The following is a 19,502-nucleotide window of genomic DNA, read 5'->3' on the forward strand; positions in this document are numbered from 1 at the left end:
GTATATACTTGATGGACAAATATCTTGGTGGAGACAGGCAGTCAGTCCCGATCGACCAAGAACATGGCTCTGCAGAGCTGAAGAGTGAAGGCGGAGAAAGACGCCTGCCTAATGAGGTAGATCCACTAAGACAACCCAGTGATCAGGGGAGTGACAGGAGTGATCAATGCTCCAGCCTGATCACCTCCTCTCCCACTGTGCAGAGGACCAAACTAACAGCAACTTGGTAGAGGAGATAAAAGATCAAGTCATCAAAAGGTGAGAAATGATCAAATAAAATGACATTTGGGGGCGTTCCTCATACCTGAAGCCGATGATTGGACACTCCTTGCAGATGTTACACTTGGCCTGATGCTTCGCGGTCTCCGCAGCAGCCACTCTATGCAGGACGGGCAGCCATACCATGGACTGGGGTTCCAGTCTCATCCAGTCTAGGAAGAGGGCCGCTTCAATCTCAGGCTTATTATTAGCCTGCAAAGACAGGAGGCCGAAGAATGCAAGGAGAGAAGGTAAGAAAGTAAAGGAGGCAAATGTCAGCTCAGGTAACGCGTTAAAGAAAGAGAGAAAGATCAATAGTGGCACAGTGAGGCCAACTCTTCACAGGCTGTTTCCGCAAATGTCCCCCCAGCATCTACACAAGTCACCTACCCCTAAAGCTTTGGGAAACTGCCATTACCCTGTTTGGCTACTAGATGACAAGAAAGCAAAGCAAAACAAACAAACGGAAAAAGTAAAGCAAAATACACACCTGGGAGAGACTATATTTAGCTCCAGTTTTGGAACAGATACACAGAAGTTAGCCAGAAGTAAAATGCAAGCATTTGTTGATAAAATTTCAAAGGAGAAAAAGAAAAAAAAAAAACAACTCAAGGAACTATCGCTCCCTTTTTTTCTAGTGAATCTGTCTCTCAGTGTTTCATAGAATCACAATGAAGAGGCTTTACAATTCATCTGGTCCCAAAGCTTCATTTTACAGACAAGACAGCTGAGATGTAGATGAGCGAAGTGGCTTTTTCAAAGGCCAGACAACTAACTCCCTGGCAGCAGAGCTGATATTAGCATCCAAACCTCCTGGTCTAGTGCTGTTTTCATGGTGGCCTGCTGCTTTTCTGTCTGTCTGTCTGTCTCTAGTTCTCTCTTTGGGAGTCTAAGTTAAATAAATACCATTCTTCCCAGCGAGTACAATGATTTTAGAAAATTCAAAATATTACTTATCCATCACTTGATTGGTATGTTACCACAGTCAACATTTTAATTATATGTTGTTTTTAACCCTGCAAGACCGTGTTTCGTGTTTTTATACTGTTAGATTGACCACTTTCGGGGAGTTTGTTTCTCATTGCGTCCTTCATCTCAAATCTCCCATCTGGGATCAGTTCTGCCGAAGTGTATCCTTCAGTATTTCCTTTTGTTAAGTGTCTGTTGATGGCTAATCTCTCAGATTCTGTTTGCCTGAAAGTCTCTTTTTCTATGCACATTCTTGATTGCTATCCTCACTGGGTATAGATTTTTAGATTGAAAGGGTTTTTTTGTTTTCGTTGTTGTGTTTTGTTTTGTTTGTTTTGATTTTGTTTCAGCACACTGAAATATCATTCCACCTTTATCTCACTTTCTCTGCTGCTAACTGTTGATAAGTCAGCTGTGAGGCTGTTGGTTCCTTGAAGGTCATCTGTCCTTTTCCTCTCTTGTACTGTACTTCTAGGATTTTATTGATACTTTTTAGGATTCATGGGGCTTCATGAAACTGTGGGTTAGACTCTTTAGTCAGCTCTGGAAGCTTCTCAGTCATGATCTCAACAAATACTGCCTCTTCTCCATTCCCTCTCTCCTCTGCTTACAGAAACCTATTAGGTAAATGGCAGACTTTCTCAATCTAACCTCCATTTCTCTGAACAGGCTCTCCTTAGTTTTCCTCTATTTTCGGTCTTTCTGTGCTTCATTCCCAACACTTCCTTCTGCCCTACTGCCTGGGTATCTAGTTCTCTCTCCTTAGCAGCATCCAGTCTACTGTAAGCCCATACATGAAGTTTGAAATTTTGATTATTGTACTTTTTAGTATCTATAAGTTGTATTTGGTCATTTTTTTAACATCTTTATTGGAGTATAATTGCTTTACAATGGTGTGTTAGTTTTGCTGTATAACAAAGTGAATCAGCTATACGTATACATATATCCCCATATCCCCTCCCTCTTGCATCTCCCTCCGTCCCACCCTCCCTATCCCACCCCTCTAGGCGGTCACAGCGCACCGAGCTGATCTCCCTGTGCTATGCGGCTGCTTCCCACTAGCTATCTATTTTACGTTTGGTAGTGTATATATGTCCATGCCACTCTTTCACTTCGTCCCAGCTTACCCTTCCCCCTCCCTGTGTCCTCAACTCCATTCTCTACATCTGTGTCTTTATTCCTGTCCTGCCCCTAGGTTCTTCAGAACCATTCTTTTTTGATTCCATATATATGTGTTAGCATGCGATATTTGTTTTTCTCTTTCTGACTTCACTCTGTATGACAGACTCTAGGTCCATCTACCTCACTACAAATAACTCAATTTCGTTTCTTTTTATGGCTGAGTAATATTCCATTGAATATATGTGCCACATCTTCTTTATCCATTCATCCGATGATGGACACTTAGGTTGTTTCCATCTTCTGGCTATTGGAAATAGAGCTGCAATGAACATTTTGGTACATGACTCTTCTTGAATTATGGTTTTCTCAGGGTATATGCCCAGTAGTGGGATGGCTGGGTCGTATGGTAGTTCTATTTTTAGTTTTTTAAGGAACCTCCATACTGTTCGCCGTAGTGGCTGTATCAATTTACATTCCCACCAACAGTGCAAGAGTGTTCCCTTTTCTCCACACCCTCTCCAGCATTTATTGTTTGTAGATTTTCTGATGATGGCCATTCTGACCGGTGTGAGGTGATACCTCAATGTAGTTTTGATTCGCATTTCTCTAATGATTAGTGATGTTGAGCATCCTTTCATGTGTTTGTTGGCAGTCTGTATGTCTTCTTTGGAGAAATGTCTATTTAGGTCTTCTGCCCATTTTTGGATTGGGTTGTTTGTTTTTTTGTTATTGAGCTGCACGAGCTGCTTATAAATTTTGGAGATTAATCCTTTGTCAGTTGCTTCATTCACAAATATTTTCTCCCATTCTGAGGGTTGCCTTTTCTTCTTGTTTATGCTTTCTTTGCTGTGCAAAAGCTTTTACGTTTCGTTAGGTCCCATTTGTTTATCTTTGTTTTTATTTCCATTTCTCTAGGAGGTGGGTCACAAAGGATCTTGCTGTGATGTATGTCATAGAGTGTTCTGCCTATGTTTTCCTCTAAGAGTTTGATAGTGTCTGGCCTTATATTTAGGTCTTTAATCCAATTTGAGTTTATTTTGGGGTATGGTGTTAGGAAGTGTTCTAATTTCATTCTTTTACATGTAGCTGTCCAGGTTTCCCAGCACCACTTATTGAAGAGGCTGTCTTTTCTCCATTGTATAGTCTTGCCTCCTTTATCAAAAATAAGGTGACCATATCTGCATGGGTTTACCTCTGGGCTTTCTACCCTGTTCCATTGATCTATATTTCTGTTTTTGTGCCAGTACCATAGTGTCTTGATTACTGTAGCTTTGTAGTATAGTCTGAAGTCCAGGAGCCTGATTCCTCCAACTCCGTTTTTCGTTCTAAAGATTGCTTTGGCTATCCGCGGTCTTTTGTGTTTCCATACAAATTGTGAAATTTTTTGTTCTAGTTCTGTGAAAAATGCCATATGGTAGTTTGACAGGGATTGCACTGAATCTGTAGATTGCTTTAGGTAGTAGAGTCATTTCCACAATGTTGACTCTTGCAATCCAAGAACATGGTATATCTCTCCATCTGTTTGTATCATCTTTAATTTCTTTCATCAGTGTCTTATGGTTTTCAGCATACAGGTCTTTTGTCTCCTCAGGTAGGTTTATTCCTAGGTATCTTATTCTTTTTGTTGCAAAGGTAACTGGGAGTGTTTCCTTAATTTCTGTTTCAGATTTTTCATCATTAGTGCATTAATTTTGTATGCTGTTACTTTACCAAATTAATTGATTAGCACTAGTAGTTTTCTGGTAGCATCTTTAGGATTCTCTATGTATAGTATCATGTCATCTGCAAACAGTGACAGCTTTACTTCTTCTTTTCTGATTTGGATTCCTTTTATTTCTTTTTCTTCTCTGAATGCCGTAGCCAGGACTTCCAAAGCTATGTTGAATAAGAGTGGTGAGAGTGCACATCTTTGTCTTGTTCCTGACCTCAGAGGAAATGGTTTCAGTTTTTCACCATTGAGAATAATGCTGGCTGTGGGTTTGTCATATATGGCCTTTATTATGTTGAGGCAAGTTCCCTCTGTGCCTACTTTCTGGAGGGTTTTTATGATAAATGGGTGCTGGATTTTGTCGAAAGTTTTTCTGCATCTACTGAGATGACCATATGGTTTTTCTCCTTCAATTTGTTAATATGGTGTATCAGATAGACTGATTTGTGTATACTGAAGAATCCTTGCATTACTGGGATAAACCCCATTGGATCATGGTGTATGATCCTTTTAATGTGCTGTTGGATTCAGGCTGCTAGTATTTTGTTGAGGATTTTTGCATCTATGTTCATCAGTGATACTGGCCTGTAGTTTTCTTTCTTTGTGACATCTTTGTCTGGTTTTGGTATCAGTGTGATAGTGGCCTCATAGAATGAGTTCAGGAGTGTTCCCTCCTCTGCTATATTTTGTAAGAGCTTGAGAAGGATAGGTGTTAGCTCTTCTCTAAATGTTTGATAGAATTCGCCGGTGAAGCCATCTGGTCTTGGACTTTTGTTCGTTGGAAGATTTTTAATCACAGTCTCAATTTCAGTGCTTGTGACTGGTCTGTTTATATTTTCTATTTCTTCCTGGTTCAGTCTCGGAATGTTGTGCTTTGCTAAGAATTTGTCCATTTCTTCCAGGTTGTCCATTTTATTGGCATAGAGTTGCTTGTAGTAATCTCTGATGATCCTTTGTATTTCTGCAGTGTCAGTTGTTGCTTCTTTTTCATTTCTAATTCTATTGATTTGAGTCTTCTCTTTTTTTTGATGAGTCTGGCAAAATGGTTTATCCATTTTGTTTATCTTCTCAAAGAACCAGCTTTTAGTTTTATTGATCTTTGCTACTGTTCCCTTCATTTCTTTTTCATTTATTTCTGATCTGATCTTTATGATTTATTTCCTTCTGTTAACTCTGGGGTTTTTTGGTTCTCCTTTCTGTAACTGCTTTAGGTGTAAGGTCAGATTGTTTTTTCAGTGGTACGCGGGTCTCTCACTGTTGTGGCCTCTCCCGTTGCGGAGCACAGGTTCCGGACGCGCAGGCTCAGGGCCGTGGCTCACGGGCCCAGCTGCTCCCCGGCACGTGAGATCTTCCCGGACCGGGGCACAAAACCGTGTCCCCTGCATCGGCAGGCAGAATCTCAACCACTGTGCCACCAGGGAAGCCCTGGTTAGATTGTTTATTTGAGATGTTTCTTGTTTCTTGAGGTAGGAATGTATTGCTACAAACTTTCCTCTTAGAACTGCTTTTGCTGCATCCCATAGGTTTTGGGTTGTCGTGTTTTCATTGTCATTTGTTTCTAGGTATTTTTTGATTTCCTCTTTGATTTCTTCAGTCATCTCTTGCTTATTTAGTAGTGTATTGTTTAGCCTCCATGTTTTTGTAGTTTCTACAGATTTTTTCCTGTAATTGATATCTAGTCTCACAGCATTCTAGTTGGAAAAGATGCGTGATACGATTTCAATTTTCTTAAATTTACCAAGGCTTCATTTGTGACCCAAGATATGATCTGTCCTGGAGAATGTTTCATGAGCACTTGAGAAGAATGTGTATTCTGTTGTTTTTGGATGGGATGTCCTATAAATATCAATTAAGTCCATCTTGTTTAATGTATCATTTAAAGCTTGTGTTTCCTTATTTATTTTCATTTTGGATGATCTGTCCATGGGTGAAAGTGGGGTGTTAAAGTCCCCTACTATGATTGCATTACTGTCGATTGCCCCTTTTATGGCTGTTAACATTTGCCTTATGTATTGAGGTGCTCCTATGTTGGATGCATAAATATTTACAGTTGTTGTATCTTCTTCTTGGATTGATCCCTTGATCATTGTGTAGTGTCCTTCTTTGTGTCTTGTAATAGTCTTCATTTTAAAGTCTATTTTGTCTGATGTGAGAATTGCTACTCCAGCTTTCTTCTGGTTTCCATTTGCATGGAATATCTTTTCCATCCCCTCACTTTCAGTCTGTATGTGTCCCTAAGTCTGACGTGGGTCTCGTGTAGACAGCATGTATATGGGTCTTGTTTTTGTATCCATTCAGCCAGTCTATGTCTTTTGGTTGGAGCATTTACATTTAAGGTAATTATCGATATGTACGTTCTTCCTATTACCATTTTCTTAATTGTTTGGGGTTTGTTATTGTAGGTCGTTTCCTTCTCTTGTGTTTCCTGCCTAGAGAAGTTCCTTTAGTGTTTGTTGTATAGCTGGTTTGGTGGTGCGGAATTCTCTTAGCTTTTGCTTGTCTGTAAAGGTTTCAATTTCTCCGTCGAATCTGAATGGGATCCTTGCCAGGTAGACTAATCCTGGTTGTAGCTTTTTCCCTTTCATCACTTTAAACATGTCTTGCCACTCCCTTCTGGCTTGCAGAGTTTCTGTTGAAAGATCAGCTGTTAACCTTATCGGGATTCCCACGTACGTTATTTGTTGCTTTTCTCTCGCTGCTTTTAATATTTTTTCTTTGCATTTAATTTTTGATAGTTTGTTTAATATGTGTCTTGGCGTGTTTCTCCTTGGATTTATCCCCTATGGGACTCTGTGCTTACTGGACTTGATTGACTATTTCTTTTCCCATATTGGGGAAGTTTTCAACTATAAACTCTTCAAACATTTTCTCAGTCCCTTTCTTTTTCTCTTCTTCTTCTGGGACCCCTATAATTCGAATGTTGGTGCATTTAACGTTGTCCCCGTGGTCTCTAAGACTGTCCTCAATTCTTTTCATTCTTTTTTCTTTATTCTGCTCTGCGGTAGTTATTTCCACTATTTTATCTTCCAGGTCACTTATCCGTTCTTCTGCCTCAGTTATTCTGCTATTGATTCCTTCTAGAGAATTTTTAATTTCATGTATTGCGTTGTTCATCATTGTTTGTTTGCTCTTTCGTTCTTCTAGGTCCTTGTTAAAGGTTTCTTGTATTTTCTCCATTCTATTTCCAAGATTTTGGGTCATCCTTCCTCTCATTACTCTGAATTCTTTTTCAGGTAGACTGCCTATTTCCTCTTCATTTGTTAGGTCTTGCTCCTTCATCTGCTGTGTATATCTCTGTCTTCTCATTTTGCTTAACTTACTGTGTTTGGGGTCTCCTTTTCACAGGTTGCAGGTTCGTAGTTCCTTTTGTTTTTGGTGTCTGCCCCCAGTGGCTAAGGTTGGTTCAGTGGCTTGTGTAGGCTTCCTGGTGGAGGGGACTGGTGCCTGTGTTCTGGTGGATGAGGCTGGATCTTGTCTTTCTGGTGGGCAGGACCGCGCCCCGTGGTGTGTTTTGGGGTGCCCGTGACCTTATTATGATTTTAGGCAGCCTATCTGCTAATGGGTGGGGTTGTTTCTGTCTTGCTAGTTGTCTGGCATGGGGTGTCCAGCACTGTAGCTTGCTGGTCGTTGAGTGGAGCTGGGTCTTAGCATTGAGATGGAGATCTCTGGGAGATTTTCGCCGTTTGATATTACATGGAGCCAGGAGGTCTCTGGTGGACCAATGTCCTGAACTCAGCTCCCCCACCTCAGAGGCACAGGCCTGACACCTGGCCAGAGCACCAAGACCCTGTCAGCCATACGGCCAGACCAAGTTCAGCCAAAGTTGTGATACTTATTTCCCTTGTAGTAGTCCACACGGTATTAAGAGGCACTGTGGGAAGAGTATATTAGTAGGTACCATGTCTTGGGTCCTGTGGATTACCTTTTCCTTCAGCCACACCACCTCCTGGCAAGTCTTGAGGAGAAGGGGCTCCTGCCAGCGTGAACTGGACCCCACAATGTCCCAAAGCCAAAGCCCCAGCAAGTCCTGAGGAGACTTGGCTCCCATTAGCATGGACTCAACCCCGTGTTGTCCTGAAGCCCCTGGGCTGTCAGCATGGACTCAACCCCATGTGTTCCAGAAGCCAAAGCCCCAGAGGGTCCTGAGGAGACCAGGTTCACGTCAGCTGCCCGGGGGAGATCACTTCTATAGTCTGTGGTTCCCTAAAGATATTTTTCAATGTTGTTTCTTATTTTTTTGACAGAGTATATACATAGTTTTAAAAAAATCCTCTCTTTCTAATGATTCCAAGATATGAAATTATTGCGGGTCTGCTTCAGGGGTCTGTTATTTCTGCTGGTTCTCACTCACTGTAGTTTCTTGTGGGCTTAATTCTCTTTACTACGAACTATAATAACCTTAAAAATATTTCCTGGAGATACTTTGAGCCCTAGAATGAAAGTGCCTTCTCCAGAGACAATTTTCATTTGCTTTTGCCAAGAGCCAACCAAAGGGCACTACCTATTCTGAGACCAATTTACACTGAATACGTGATGGGATATTTAGTATCATACAAGTAACGAGTATGTGAATGGCAAACCCACGTTGCTTCTCTTGGAATGTGCTTTGCTAATAAGGAATCTATTCACACTTCAGACAAAAAGCGCAAATGAACTCTTTGGCCAACCGAATAGTAGGATCTGGACCGACAGGTCATTTGGCTTGTAACACTACTTCAGTAGTACTCCACTCGTTACCCCTGATTATAAATTTAACACCATTGTAATGAGCTGTTTAACCTTGAATTTCCTAGCTGCAAAATGGTGTCAACTCAAGCTACTGATGAAAAGCTTTTGTTGAGTACTTCTCTCTGTGTAGAGTGCCATCACAGAGGTACTTTGTGCACATTTTCTTAAAAATTAAAACAGAATTATAGAATCTGAAGATAAAAGGGACCATGGAAGTGAATTCATACTTTTGGAATGGCACCACAGAGCTGTAAGACTTTCAGCAGTCACCGAGTTCAAACTTATCCAATGTCAGTGTGTTCTTATAGCCGCGATATAAATACCACCCGTGTGAGGGAGCAAATGGATGACCCTGAACGTTTGTGTACAGGTACCCCTGTCAAAAGTGCTTCATCACACTGAGCTGAAATCCACCAGCATAGCCAATAGGAGCAGAGGCTCCAGAGTCCAACCACAAGCGTTCAAGTCCCAGCTTTGCCACTGACTGTGTTACCTTGGGTAAATAACTTTATCTTTCTGTGTATTAATTTTCCTCTGCCATGAAATGGAACTATCAATAGCACCTACCTCGTAGGGTTGCTTTAAGCTTTAAATGAAAGGCACCTGGAACAGTGTCTGGCACGTAACAATAGCCATGTCAGTGTCTGCTGTTGTTATCGTCATTATTACTATATGTTTGACCAGAAACCCAGAAGTTCTCAGCCTTCACAAATCCCTTTAAATATTTTACCAGAGCTGTCATGTCTGTCCATGCTTCTTCATCCCTATTCCTTTTATTTCTTCCTCATATGACATGGCTTGGCTTGCCATTGTCCTTTAGAAAACTATTTTCCAAGTATGATCTGCTGTGAATGGTACCTCCATTTCTCTGGACAGTATAACTGGATGACTTTCTTTTGTTCTGTACTATCGGCTCACACAGGGTTTCTACTCAACTAAAATCTCTGGGTCAGTGTTTCCCAGTGTGTCCAGCAGAGCAGTGATCCAGGAAAATGTTTCATGAAGAGAAGGTCAGATTAATTAAGGACACATTGCACATTATATCTGTCCCTTAAAATTCTTAATGCACGTTAACATACTAAAAGCTGAGATGGTTGTCAGTGAAGAAACACATGAAACCTTATTTGACCTCAGAGTTTCCCACACTAATTATTCAGTGATGCCAGGACATTTATCACTTGTTTTAAGTTATAAGGCTTGTGAACAGAAGGTACTAGTGTACACTTGGGCATGATAAGAAATGCAGTTGGCTGTTTTCAGTGATTCCTCCATTTTGTACTTGTTCATTTGGGATTTGTTTCCTTCCACTTCTGTCAAGGACTTTCCTGTTAGTTTTAGCCCACTGTATAATCTCATCTATATCTTTAAGAATCCTGACTCTTACAGCCAATGAATTAGCCATTCTTCCCAACTCTGTGTAAGTTTTACATTTTAAAATATGTGTTCTGTCTTCACCAAAAAGTCACTAGTGAATATCAAACAGGCCAAGGTCACACATGGGCCGCACTCTACAGACTGCACCTTTGGTCAACACAAATCCAGAATCCAGCCCTCTCTGGTTGTTGGACTGTGACTCTTTCCAGTTATATTATTATTTAGTCTCTACTGAATGTGTTTCTCCATCTTGTAAACAAAGATACAATGAGAGGCTGTGTCAAAACAACGGCAAGTTTCGGCTACAATATGTCCTATAACAATCTCTCGCTCCACTGGTCTAGAAACTAAATTTATCAAAATAACCCTTCCGAGCTAGGACAAAAACCATCAACGAAAGACAGCAAACTGAAAAGCATTGCTAATTCATTCCAATTTAAAACACGGGGTTTATTGTTGCCTAATCTGGACCTACATCTATTTCCCTGACTTAGGTTTAAATGACAGTTTGTTTAATGATAGATTCAAAGACATGCTACAAAGAAAGAATTCAGGCTTAATACAGAAAGCATAATATTAACAGAAAGCTTCTATTCATTCCGGAAGACAGAAAAAAATCTGACCATGAGTCAGCAACAAATGTAGGTGTCCAAAATAAAGGGGGGAAAAAAAAAGACCATGTCTGTGATGTATAATAAAGGCATAGCAAGTATAGTGTGAAGAAATGATCACATTACCCTAAGTACTGTTCAAAGCCTTCTTAGAAAATGGTGTCTAGTTCTGGTGGCTATAGTTGACCCAGAACTTAGGGAAGGCTTGGCAGAAAGGCAGAGCGATAATTAAAGGGTTTGAAAGACCTATGAGAACAGTTTAAGGGAATTGGGATGATTTAGTCATTAAAAAACACCCAAAAAACACGAGGCTGTGCAAGACAGAGTGGCTGAAGGGGCGATTTAATAACAGTTTTCAATTATGTGAACGGCTCTGCCATAGAGGCCTGTGACCGGCTGTTCGATTTCTCCACTGAGGACAGAACAAGAAGAATTTAGGCTGTAACTCATACGGAAGCATCTCCTGATAATGAAAGTGGTTAAAGCACTAGTGTGAATTACCAAGGGAAGCTAGAGAATGTTCTCCTCTTTCAGAATACCATAGATTCTCCTGTGCTTAAAGGCTGGAAATTCTCAAGGTTCTTCCCACCTCCAAAGACGCAAGGTCCATCATTTTGGCTCTTTTAAAACCACTCGGCTATGCCAACCGACAGCACTGAAGACAAGATATGGGGATTCACATTCTCATTCTGTTTCGATCTTTCATGTTTACTACAAACCATTCTGTATCCTAGTGTTATATCCCCTCTCCTTTTGTCCGGCGATAAAGAAGGGAAGAATTAAAAATCAGGCAAGCGTCTCTAAAGAGCTAAAACAACTGGAAGTAAAACCCAGCTAAAATTACATTTTGATCATTCTAGAAAAAAATAAATAGGTCAGTTTGGAATGACAGGGAGTTGCTGAGGTCAAAAGACAGGTATGGTGGCAATGGATTGAGATCATCCTAGTAGGTACCATTATCTGCTGACCTACATATAGGTCTCAGATAGCTTCTCTTGCTATCAAGGATGACCTTGCCCTTGCCCTTGCCCCCGCCCCTAAATGCCAGTTTCAAACCATCTAAGCAAAAACTCTTAGAACGGGCCATTTAGCCCTGGGTTTTGTTTTGTTTTGTTGTTTGTTTGTTTGTTTTGGGCAATGCCTCCTCTTTTCTCTTTTATGGCGTGCACACACAAAGCAAGGATATCACAGCTCCTTCCACTGTGACAGCCACAGTACGCAAGTATCTTGCATCTCCACTCCTTCTCTCTTGGTCCTCTCCTGTCAGCAACTACCCACAGCATGGAGGCTAGGGAAGGAATCCACTGTAATTACTGCTGCCGCCTTACAGCATATGGCAGGGCGGCTTTATACAGATGTCATCTTAACAACATACAAAGACAGTTAAAGGGGGAACTTCTCTGGTGGTCCAGTGAGTAAGACTCCACGTTCCCAATGCAGGGGGCCCGGGTTCGATCCCCAGTCAGGGAACTGAATCCTGCATGCATGCCGCAACTAAGAGTCCGCGTGCTGCAACTAAGAACCCCACATGACGCAACTAAAGATCCCGCATGCTGCAACTAAGAGCCGGCATGATGCAATGAAGAGCCCGCGTGCCGCAACTAAGACCCGGCACAGCCAAAGTAAAAAAAATAAATATTTTAAAAAACCAAAAAAAACCCAGACAGTTAAAGGAATCCCAGAATCCCAGTATCTGGAATTTCTAGCCAAGGGATGTAATTACCAATATAATAATTTCAAAGGACATTACGTGGCAAGTTGGGAGTTACGGGATTTGCCAGGGTTCAGAATAACTTTTGGGTTTCTTTCCCGTTGTGCCTTCCATAAACCCTTAGGAACTCAAGGGCCAGGCTCTGAATGGCTACCAGGGTGTCAACCTGAATATTTACTTTTCTCTCAGGCTAACAGTATCAGTTCATGGCCACAGAAGAAATGCAATGGCAAGGTTTCTCAGCAAGCCCCACACCCCAACTGCTAAAAACACATACAACATATTTTTAAGAGACGGTAACTGGCATCGCAATTGTCAGGCTTTTGAAAAACCATGTCAATCCTTAATAAACTGAAAAAACTTAGTATAGAGAAAAGTAAACACTGTGTAAGAGACTGTACCCAGTAGTTCTCAGATGATAAAAAGGAACCACGTTTTGCTCTGGAAACAATACTTGTCTAAACCTCCTTCGTTTCTCTCCTAGGTTGCAGGTTATTTAAAGACAGGAACTATGTTTCTACACCTTCCATGAAGGTTTGCTGAACTGAACGATGGGTGGGAATTAAACTGTGATCACGATAATTAAAAGGAAGGATTGTAGTATCGGAATGAGGTTAGAATAAAAAAAATACTGCCTACTCATCCTGAAGAGAAAAAAAAAAAGAAAAAAGCTCATAAGGGTTGTCTAAGGAACAGAAGACAAAATAAGCACGTTCTCAAATGCCCAATTTACTTTTAAATAGTTTTTAAAGTAACTGGCCTCTGTTGGTTTGTCTGTTACAGTATCACACGCAAAAGGCTAATCCATAGTCTATTTCTGGATTTGGAGGGTATATTTAGAACGATCTGGCTTAAAATGTAGGAAGATGCAAAATTTATACTGGGGGCCTGAAGGGAACCTCACAGGCAGGCAGCCATGCTCGAGGTCAGAGACAATTCTGTGCCTCACAGGACATCTGACAATGTCTAGAGACGTTTTTGGTTGTCACAACTGGGGTACAGAGACAGGTCAGGATCCTGCTAAACATCCAACAACGCACAGAACAGCCCCCTACAACAAAGAATCTTCCAGGCCAAAGTGTCAGTAGTGCCAAGGTTGAGAAACCTTGCCCGAACGTTAACGCCGTACATGGCCATGGTTCATGTGTCAAAACTAAGAAGCCCACATGGGTCCACTCTGATTAACTAAATGCTACAGGGCACCTAACAGGCAGGCAGCTATCCTCTACAACACAGAAGCCGAGAAGCTACGGTAGGCCTGTTCAATTACTGACTGGTAGAGAAGGGCTTCATTGGTTAACACGTTGTGGACAGAGAAATGCGATGTCGTTTCACACCTGTTAGAATGGTTATCATCAAGAAGACAAGAGATGAGCACTGGTGAGGCTGGAGAAAAGGGAACCCTTGTGCACTGTTGGTGGGAATGTAAATTGGTTTAGCCATCATGGAAAACATTATGGAGGTTCCTCAAAAAATTAAAAATAGATCTACCATGAGATCCAGCAACTACACTTCTAGGTATATATCCAAAGGAAACGAAAACAGGATATTGAAGAGCTATCTGTACTCCCATGTTCACTGCAGCATTATTCACAATAGCCAAGACTTGGAAACAACCTAAGTGTCTGTCAATGGATGAATGGATAAAAAAAGATGTGGTGTGCATATGCACAGTAGACTATCATTCGTTCAGCCATGAGAAAGCAGGAAATCTTGCCATTTTTGACAATAAAGAAGGACCTTGAGGGTGTTATGCTAAGTGAGATAACTCAGACAGAGAAAGACAGATATGTATGGTATCACTTATATGTGGAATCTAAAAAGCTGAACTCCCCAAAGCAGAGTAGAATGGTGGTTATTAGAGGCTGAGGGTAGGGGAACTGGGGAGATTATCCACTTACAGCTAGTAGATAAATAAGTCCTGGAGATCTCATGTACAGCACAGTGATTTTAGTCAACAACACTGTATTATAAACTTCAAAGTTGCTAAGAGACTCGATCTCAATTGTTCTCACCACAAAAGAGAGACGGTAATTCTGTGACGTGGGAGAGGTGTTAGCTAACACTAGGGTGGTACTCATATTGCATTGTAAGTGTCAAATCAACACGTTGTACATTAAACTATAAAATCTTATATGTCAATTATACCTCAATTAAAAATTTTTAAGGTTGTACATTAAACTTATACCATGTTATATGTCAATTATACCTCAATTTTTAAAATTGTAAGCTAAAAATATACTTACGTATTGTGGAGAGAGGAAAGAGAAAGGACTGATAAATTTAAAAAGCCCAAACTGGAAGTAACAAGGGAACACGCTAAAATCGTAGACCCTGATTTGAAATCAGGTTGCTTTTCAAATAGAAGCTCTATGCAGTGAATTTCATGACAAATAACAGAAATTTATTTATTCATGGCAAATCATTAACCAAAGCAAGGTTAAGGCAGTCAGCTAGTACAAGAGTCTGTGTGTGTGCGCGCGTGTGTGTGTGTGTGTGTGTGTGTGTGTGTACATGTGTGAGTGTATGTTTTCATTTCTTTAGTAGAGTTCCTGCCCATTTCAAAGAAAAATAGTAAGTAAATTTAGAAATATTGCATGCATTCATATGCATGAATAGAATTTCCAAACATTCTTATTGACAGAAATTTATGGGAAATACTGGGGACAAACCACAGATTTTTTAAAAAGGTTAATCTCTCCTTCCTGGCCATTTTCATCTGCTGTTTTCACTAGTAAAATGTTCCCTTCATAAATCCAAATAACCCTTTCAATATCGCTGCCACTGTTAATAGGTTATAGCATTAATAGCTGACAACCCAACTTTTCTGGCCCTGATTGTAAAAAGCCCTAGTGTTTGGAAAGATCTGCTGAATTCAAATTGATCAAAACTGTTTTGTGAATTACAGTCTGTACACAAAGATTTAGAACTACAAAGAGAATGGTTAGCCAGGGTCGGACCGTATAGGACAGGCAGTTCCTGACTTCCCTGAGCTGTTATTACGATTTCTTTAACAACCACTACATCTACCAAGGGCATCAGTGGAATATTTTACGTAAGAGAGAAGTCTACACTAGCAACGAACATAAAAGGAGGAACAAGAAAAAGTTGTAAAGAATATTAATGACTCTTCTTCCAAACGATCCCAATTTTTATGAAAATCAAATGAGTGATAAAAAATCTGCTATAAAACTATACGAAACCTGCATGTAACAAATAAAACAGAAGGAAGGTGGCATTTTGATCATCTTAGACATAAGATCCTTGTGTCTTACCTTTGAGTTGTTGAGGAAACTATAGTGTAGGGGCACCAGGGATCATTTATATGAGTCTCCACACAATGTTTTTCACATCTTGTTCTTAGTCTATGCTACTTCTATTCAGAGAACAGGTGGTCTCACGTGAAAGGCCACACTATACATATAAGACTGTTTTCTGTATCTTGTATCTCTGTTACAAGAATTGTTACCCAGAAGATCAGGTAAGACTTGGCTGATAATGACCAAGCTTTAAAGTATATACAGTAATCCATATCCCTTTCTGCCGTCTCCATTTACAACACTTAGCATATAAAATCAAAGAAACCTGGGGATAAGTAACTCTTGAGATAATGTTTCACTTGATGTTACAGATGAGAAAAGGCTCAAAGAGGAAAACAGCTCAAGATCATCTATTATTTAAGACTAAAATATGTATGCCTAAAGGAGTTTGTAAAGAAGGGTGGACAAAAGTGATTTCCGATGGGAACATACAAGGCTGATCTCCAAAATCTTTTGAATCTTTAACTTGGCCAAGAGTACGAGAGGCTCTGATATCTAAATATGGCCTACCTGAGACAATGCCCAGGTACCAATCTTGAACTGAATTCTGTGCTGGTCTACTGAGAGCTACATGAAGATACAATTGAATATTCAATAAGCACTGAGGTAAATGCATACTCTTATCTCTTCTGATCGTCTCCTTTCCTCCTCCTTTTTGACATTACGTGTCCTTCCTCCTACCGTTAGATGCTATGACATATATGAGCTACGTGGACTGACAGGCGCAGGTTAACATAAATTGAGGTAGCAAAAGGGAAAAAAGAAACAGAAAAGCCTATGAGTTTCTCAATCCTCATTAGCACATGACTCACGTTATATGACTTGGTCCCACAAAAGAGTTGGCTGATATGGAAATGTATTTATCAGACACATGCTTACATTGTTACGGGGGGAAAGGACAGTTAATTCCATGCACTGGCGTTTTAAGCAACGTCATGGCAAAAATAGTATCCAAAGGCAGCTCAGTCAGGAGAAGTCCCATTCTCTCTACACGGAAAATCACCCTGGATGTCCATGGTGATACTCAGAAAAAGAGAGGGGAAAAGTGGGAGCTCTGTTACAGAAGAAAACCAGCTAATACGTGCAGAAAAAATGGCAGAATGAGAAAACCACTATTAGGCGACCACTAATGTAAGCACTGAATTAGAAAAGGATCATCAATGGAGGCTAAAACCATAGGGTGAAAGGCTGTTGAGGAACAGAATGATCACAAGTGCTCAAAATATCACAAAAATGACTCTCTAATTTACAAAGGGAAAAGGACACTTTTACAATGGAAATATCTGACACCACCTTACCATTCTTAGCATTACTGATAAGAACCAAGTGTCATTTTGTCCCTCCAGCTGTGATGTAGTGGGAAAGATACAGCAGCGCCTCTATCGTCCTCTTGCCAAAACAAAAAAATTCAACCTGAATCTAATCCAAAGAAACAACCAGAAAAATCCAGAATATGAGGCATTCTTAAGAAAGCTGCTTGGACTCTTCAAAAATGTCAATATCATGAATGAAAAAACCAAAAAATGCTGGGAGACTGTTCAGATTAAGTGAAAGTACAGAGGCATGACAAGCCAATGAAAGACAGAGACCTTGACTGGATCCTGGAAGAAAACTACCAGAAATAAGGAACATTCCAAAGCCATGGGGACATTTCAATGTGGACTGCATGCTAGATGGTATTACTGACTTAATGTTAAATTTGTGTGTGGCAACAGTATTGCAGTTATGCAGGAGAAAGGCTTTTTGAAACAAGATATATGGTGAAATGTTCAGGGGTTTATGTTTTATGGTATGATGGCCTTTTACCTTTAAATGGTAAAGGAGAAAGATGTGTCTGTGTGTGTGGATTCAAATGCACACATTACATGGGAAAAGTGAAATGTAAATGGGGCAAAACGCTAACCAGGGGTTGGACAGATGTACGAGACATACAGGTGTTGATCATACTATCCTTTCAACTCTTCTTTATACTTGAAATTTTTTCAAAATAAAACACTGGTTGGAAACCATTGTTTCTCACCAAGCACCCCCCTTCCTGGGGGGAGGGCAAGGAAGGCAAGAGTGTAAGGAACTGTGATAACTGTGAAAGGGGAGGGGGAAATGCATTAATAACCAATGGTATAAAATGTGAAAAACTCTTCAGGACTAGGTTTCTCGCAAAACACAAACCTAACACCAAACTGATGTCCTCCCTGTTCTTAGCTTCATTGCTCTAATGTGTCCCCTCATATACTCGGCCGAGATGTGCTTTCCCCAGATACCCGACTGTGAATTTTCAGCCATAAATACAAGTTTAAGAAGCCCAACGTTACCAGAAATTTTTCTTGTTTGAAATAAGGATTGAGAGGTCAACAGCTGTGTTCATGAGACAAGAAGAAGTAAAAGGCTTCCCATAACTGCTGTCTTGGGTAGAAATCAAGTATTTTATTTAAAGTTCTGAAGATAATGAGCAGGTTGGAGGCCAGCAGTCACTGCTCTAAATATTAATGAGGACTCTGAATCACCCATTAAAGATAAAATAAGCCCAAACAGTAACACACAGTGATTATCCGCTCTTCATTTACATGTTCAAGGACAACTGTCCTGACCTCAGGCTTTCCACTCCACCTGACTAATAAACCAATTAACACCATGGCTCCAGGGAACAGAAGCACAATTTTTAAATCTATGCAAACCTGTAAGTATACTCAATGTTATTCATTTATGCTAGAGAGTTCTTATTTAACAGAAAACTTTCACAGATACATGGTAGAGCACATATAATCTGCCTGTAGATATCATGGAATATCTTTTCTCAAGTAGGTATCAGGACAAATTATGCTCAAGTACAAGACAGCACATTAACTCTTCCACTGCTGCCTCCTACAATCATTTAAAATCCAGTTCAGGAAGAGGCAAAAGTATAGGAACAGAACACAGAGACTGGGAGCAGGCAGGATGACAACAAAACAAGAGGGAATGTTAGGGGTGATGCAAATGTTCTGTCTTGATTGTAGTGGTGGTGACAAAACTATATGTCTAAACTCAGAGAAGTGAACACTGGAACAGACTGTACAGTATTTTTTTAATGTAGCTAAAAAAAAAAAAAAAGCTAGGGCTTCCCTGGTGGCGCAGTGGTTGAGAGTCCGCCTGCCAATGCAGGGGACACGGGTTCGTGCCCCGATCTGGGAAGATCCCACATGCCGCGGAGCGGCTGGGCCCGTGAGCCATGGCCGCTGAGCCTGCGCGTCCGGAGTGCTCCGCAACGGGAGAGGCCACAACAGTGAGAGGCACGCGTACCGCAAAAAAAAAAAAAAAAAAAAAAAGCTACTTAGAATTTTTTTTTTTTTTTTACTATTTTTTCAAATGCCCTCCCCCAAAACCCAAAGCAAACAAAAAAAAAATCCCTTTAGCTGTTAGTGTATCAAGACACCCTGGATAAACAGATAAGGGTGTCCCAGGAAGAAGTTTTGCACTTCCCTTCATCTTAAATAATCTTCGTAGAAAGACAGATTTTTAAAAAAAAATCCAATTTACAAGCCAGTGGCAAACATGGGAAAAAAGAAAATGGTAAATGTTGAACTCATATTTCCTTGTTTCTCTGAGCTTTGTGGGTAAGTATCAGTTTGGGTTAGAATTAATGGTGAACTGATCAAAGGGAGTCCAGAATACACTTCCAACTAAAAGCATGGCTCTCAAAAAAAAAAAGGTTTTTTTCATTA

General features: G+C 40.5%; 1 protein-coding gene across 4 annotated transcripts in view; it reads right to left on the reverse strand.

The window, feature by feature from the left end:
- The window catches only part of DMD (dystrophin), a 2,107,962-nt gene that overhangs the window by 72,692 nt on the left and 2,015,768 nt on the right, over positions 1-19,502 (reverse strand). For all 4 annotated transcript variants that reach the window (XM_029240034.1, XM_029240038.1, XM_029240035.1 and 1 more), the window contains one exon: positions 305-471. In XM_029240034.1, coding sequence (XP_029095867.1) covers positions 305-471 — 167 coding nt within the window. The remainder of the gene's footprint in view (positions 1-304; positions 472-19,502) is intronic.

Source organism: Monodon monoceros, unplaced genomic scaffold (assembly GCF_005190385.1).
Source record: "Monodon monoceros isolate NGI ecotype Baffin Bay Population unplaced genomic scaffold, NGI_Narwhal_1 Super_Scaffold_22, whole genome shotgun sequence".
NCBI classification, from domain to species: domain Eukaryota; kingdom Metazoa; phylum Chordata; class Mammalia; order Artiodactyla; family Monodontidae; genus Monodon; species Monodon monoceros.